Source organism: Bremia lactucae (genome assembly GCF_004359215.1).
Source record: "Bremia lactucae strain SF5 chromosome Unknown BlacSF5_NotPlaced_183_SHOA01000117.1_1171385bp, whole genome shotgun sequence".
In the NCBI taxonomy this organism is placed as follows: Eukaryota; Oomycota; class Peronosporomycetes; order Peronosporales; family Peronosporaceae; genus Bremia; species Bremia lactucae.
In genome coordinates this window covers 492,781-498,152 of record NW_027152196.1, presented here as the reverse complement: position 1 = coordinate 498,152, position 5,372 = coordinate 492,781, and the positions used below count along the sequence as shown (strand labels likewise).

Sequence of the window (5,372 nt, the reverse complement as noted above, 5' to 3'; positions counted from 1 at the left end):
TAGAAGTCTAGTAACTTCTACCATTTGAGGGGATTTCTCCTCAAATACGTGGGGACCTCTTCCCTCAACGTCTTCCGAGTGTGATTGCGCTATCACAGTCGGGTCCACTACGGTCGACTCTCTACTCGACCTTGGATCATCGTGTTGTCCTTTCTGGGCAACCGGTATACTCCTTGAATGTCGCCCACTAAGCGTACATTCATGTCTCAATCCACTCGACCTTTTCGAGTGGTGGACCTTCGGCGCTGCCTGTGCATTAACACAGCCGCCGGCAGCTGACTCCACATTGTGATTGGTAATCACACTGTGATCTTGTGCAGTTGTACTAACGACCGTACCACAAGTGAGGCCATCGCACTCACTCGTAGTACATCCACACGCTTGTGGACGCTCCAAGACGTTCATCAGATGGCCATCTGATGAACAAGTGGCAGGCATCTTTACGGATCGATGCTGCCAGCTGATCCTTGGCTCGTATTTTCTGAGCCAAGGTAAACCTAGGATGACATCAAATTTGCCATCCAAATCCAGTACGATGAAATCATTATCATACTGTAAATCTCTTAACGTGTAGTGAAATTTCACTACGCGTTTCATTACTGTTATCGATGCGCCTGTCGCTAGACGCACCGTCATCCTGTTGGAGGGATGTCGCGCTCAACATATTTGAGTCTACGACCCTCTAGTGACTGGCGACGAATAAAATTATTCGACGCTCCGCAGTCCACTAGGGCTCTGAGTGACAAATCATTCGTCACTTTCAACTTCAAGGAGATGAAGGATACCTCATCACCAGGTGCAGAGACATATAATGATTGTGTGCCTAAAGCAACTTTTGTCAAAAGATTTGCAAATTCTCTTGAGGTTGCTGGATCAGTAGGGAGTTGCGCCCTTACAAACCCCGACCGTTTTTGGCGGTCCGCCTCGCTGTTGCGATTTCGCAATAACGTCGGACCCGCGACCGTTGCCCTTTTTGGCATTCGGTCCAGAATTACGTTCAGTACTTCTCGGTCAAGATTTAATCAATTGGTTTGAAAATATAATCTTGCCTATTGGTCAACATGTTGCAAATAAATGGGGCTTACTTCAAACTCAAACTACTGGGTGTGGAGCACTGCATTCATGAGCGTAGTGTCCTAACTTTTGACAGCGACTGCATTTCTGCAATCGCTTATTGTTCGAAAAGCGAGGATTCTCACTTTCGACATAAGAGAGGTCCATAAGTTCTGGACCTCCCAGTATGGTCGTCTTGGAGGACGATACGATGACAAACTAGCTTGAGCCTGTCTCAAGCTAAAGTCCTCCTGTTCCGCAACGGATATTGCTTCTTCAAGCGTATCCAGTTCCAAGCGGAACAGGTGGGTCTTACGGGACCATCCGTAAGACCTTGTATGAACACCGTAATCGACGTTTGTTCATGAACTAGGATGTTTGTGATACAACTTGCTAATGATCGTATGTGCTGGGCATAAGCGTGAACATCACGCTTGCCTTGCTTGGGTTTTAGAAGCTCTGATCGAGCTCTGAACTTAGCCCCAGGTGGTTCAAACGTCTGTTTGAGCCGGGCTTTAAGAGCCTCTAGCGATGAAAAGACATATGTGTCGCGCAACTTAAGGCGTAGTGCCCAAGTTTTGGCACGACCTGCCAAATTTGACTGAGCAAATGCGACTTGCGTTTGCTCGTCGATGTGACGTGCCCTTTGGCATCGTCCAACTCGACAAACCATCTTACGAGGGAGTCTTCTTCGACTCCAATATACTTAAAGATGTCAATCTTTAAGGTTTCGGGACGACGCGTGCATCATCCCAAATACAGGGGTCTGTACCTGCTGCAACCTCAACAGTTCTGCCTGTTGAGAGCCTTGTTTTTTAAGCAAGGCTACCTTCTCCTTCGCCTCGTCAACTTCATGTCGTATAAACTTGGCGATGGCTGAATGGAGGGCATCTCTGCCCAAGCCGGACAGCATGACCAACAAGTGTTACCAGGTGTAACGGGGCACTACGACTTGTACTGCTTCAGTACATGTCCACTTCGCACTAATTTAGTTGCGAGTGGTGCCTTACGTCACTTAACGTACACTAGTACGTGCAGAGGAAGTCTTCTCCTTAAAACACTTGCTTTATAGAGGGTTAGTTGAAAACTGTATTTATTATAATTATGTTCTTCTGCTTCTATCTATATAATACTAACTTAATTATGAACTTATACAAACCATGAAATAAAGTCTTATCTGTCTCTCTTTGCACGCTGTCCAGTGCTGACTGGACCGCGGAGCAAGTAGATATAATGGCCTTTATCAACCAATGGATAAGCTATTCGAATATTACTATGTAAAGTAATGTTCTCCAAATATGATTCCTTTTTAGATAATATATTAAATAATAACCATGTAGTATAAAATAAAATTTTGGGGTTGTTGTGTGGTAAAGTGTAGTATTCTTCAAATGCCATTTTCAATTGTTCCAAATGGTAAAGCACAAACTTGACGCGATTTCTAAGGAAGAACAAGATATGCCACCAAGTAAAGCTGCAAAAATCACGGTCGCATGCGAGTACTGCAACAAGAAATTCACTACACGAGGAATCTCTCGTCATCAGAGAGGGTGTAAGAAGACCCCATACAGGTTTTACTTTGTAAACGAAGTCATTCATGAAGAAATTCTTTCGTTCCTTGGGAATCAGGCGCTGACAAAACTGCAAATGATTACTGGCGATCGCTATCGACAGTGTGAGGCCAAGCTGGCTAAGGTCTGCTGCAAATGCGAGAATGATAACCCAATTATATCCGAAGGTTTATGTCGACATTGCGCGCGCGGCTTTAGTTCTTTAGACTATGATGCAGTGGAACATTACGGTTTAACATACAAAGAGCTTAATTGGTTAAAGCCAAAATTTAGAGACGACCAACAGAATTTGCTAGTTTCCGCGGAAGAGTACATGATACATTTGTGTGGCTCAAAGATTGAGTGGCTCCGACACATTTCAAAACTGGACATTCAAAGAAATAAAGAACGTAAGATCCGAAAAGTTAGGGAAAGAAATCTTTTTCTCCGAAGAGCCAGACCAGATTTTGCAGCTTATATTAGAGAGATTAATTTCCAGGCACCGGATAAATTCTCGTGGCAGCGATGCCATCAGCGATTCGTTAGGCTCAAAGCGAGACTTGACCGAGGTTGCCTTTCGCTACTCGTTAATTCTACTTTGTGCAAGGACTATATCTTTTGTGGCACAGAAGATATTGACGTAATACTTGATTCCATTAAATAAACAATGGCTCTAACTTTGATCCATTCTCCACGAGGAAAGAATAAGTGAAGCTGCTTTTATATCGAGTCTGCTGTGAGAAAGACTGCTCTCACCTGAATTTTGCACTTGCACTTTCAGCTGGAGAAAATCACGATTCCGTTGCACTATACTCTTCCGCAGAGCAAATAGTAATGAACCCCGTATCGAAGCACGTTGTCTACAAATTGCGCAATGCGGCTGCTCATCAGCATACAAAACTCGGCAACCTACGTAATAAAAGTCTGTTTATATTATTCTTGAATGCCTAATAGCACTGTCTTGTAAATCCAGGCAGTTTGTATTGAATGCGCATTCTTTTGGCATTGTAGTTAAGAAAATATTAAGCCAGTAAGAGACGAAGACCATTATGGTATCTACGCCACTGCAAAGCATATTGTCCAGTTGCTGCTTATGACTTACGATATGAAGCTGCCAAGACGGCTCACTACGGCAAACCACTATTGTTAAAGAGCTGCGAATGTCTATAATACTATTTGCGGATGGAGGTTGGCTGCTCCGACGATATATTGCTTCACAAGAGCAAGCCTCGCTAGTATCTATCACCGTTATCAAGAATCGGTCGTGCTCTCAGGTCTGGAAAGTTAATGCTTAGTGGCAGTACTTTTTCATTACCTATGCATTAATAATGCAGTGTAGCGGTTCGAGCACTGCTAGCGATATCGCAAAGGCTTAAGCTTCTGCAAATCGCACGCAGTCATCACCTCGTTTACGAAAGGCTTTGATTTATTTACTATTCCTACAAGCTTCACTACAAATTTTGGCCAATGGACAAGCATTATTGCCAATTTTAAAATTTAACTGTCTAACGAAGCCAGGTACTATTTGGTCGTGCATCGAAGCATCGCAAGGTTGTTCTTAGTAATCTTGAAAGCTTTTAGGCTTTTTAGTAGCACTGGATTATAGATCCAGCAGTAGAATTTCAAAGTTATTAATCGCAAATGTCACGTAGCATCCACTTAAAGTGTGGTACAACTTGTGCTGTTCCAATTAAAGGAGATGTCATGCATATGCCGAGATATTTTTCCAGCCCCTATGCCTGTCATCCCACATCAAGGAAGCGTGCAGTACTTACACTAAAGCGTGCGAAGCTACAAACGTACATTTACTATTTGTGTGACCTGAGTTACACAAAATGACTTGAAACGCCGATAAAAATGCAAAAGCTAACTCTCGACTTTTAATCATACGACATCAAGCTTACTGTAACATAATGCGCATTTTCTTGGCAGACAAATAGTTGCAATGTAAATTCAAAAATGTTGAGAGCGTTTCAACTTATTCGTTCTTTTATGGAGGGTGGATCGTGCGCTCAAGAAGTTAAAGCCATTGTTTTCTCAATGGAATCAACTATTTCTTCAAAAGTTTCATTATGTAGGCGGGCACGTCGTAATGCGGCCACGCTCTACTTAAGCACACACCCTAGCACAGCAAGGAAGCGGTTTGCACCTGCTTCTCTGGCGTGCAGTGAGGTAGTTGTGGTGGGTGCGCAAGCGACCTCACCCAACACACTAAGAACTCTGGTGAAGTGACGTCACGGGAGCGGTAATCCGTCTCCTCGTGCGCACTTCCCAAGTAGGTAGTAAATTTCAGACTGATTTATATTTAATAGAATTTAATACAAATACCTATTTTTACCAATTAAAATGTTATCTCTATAGATATCATTTAATATGTATTGCGAGCGTATCTTTCTAGATACCTCGCGTAACGGATGACGCCCAGCGTCATCCCTCCTAATGTGAATGCACCCATGTGCATCGCATCCACAAGGGTTGGTCACAAATGTGCACCACACCCGAGTGTTGGGTCTAATTACTATTATTTAGTAATTGACCATCCCCTTAAGTACAAAATGTACTTAATGGGGACTGTGTAACATTAGGGCAACTCTAGCCCGTTACACCATCCCCCTCTTTAAGAATGAATTTACATTTTTATATTCGACAAAGAGGGGAGAGGAACTGCGAGCAGCTTTACGCGTCGCTAGTTCACTCGATCACTCTCGCGCACGTGTTTCCATACACGGCGCCCAAGATGCCACCTAAAAGGGGCCACGTTGGTGGGTC

General features: G+C 43.6%; 1 protein-coding gene across 1 annotated transcript; it reads left to right on the top strand.

Annotated features, from left to right (window-relative positions):
- Positions 1-2,466: 2,466 nt before the first annotated feature.
- Positions 2,467-3,267, top strand: CCR75_006199 (uncharacterized protein; the record flags this gene model as incomplete). The annotated part of the gene is made up of 1 exon (XM_067964270.1): positions 2,467-3,267. The coding sequence occupies one exon, from the start codon at positions 2,467-2,469 to the stop codon at positions 3,265-3,267; it is 801 nt and encodes a 266-aa protein (XP_067815691.1).
- Positions 3,268-5,372: the final 2,105 nt, after the last annotated feature.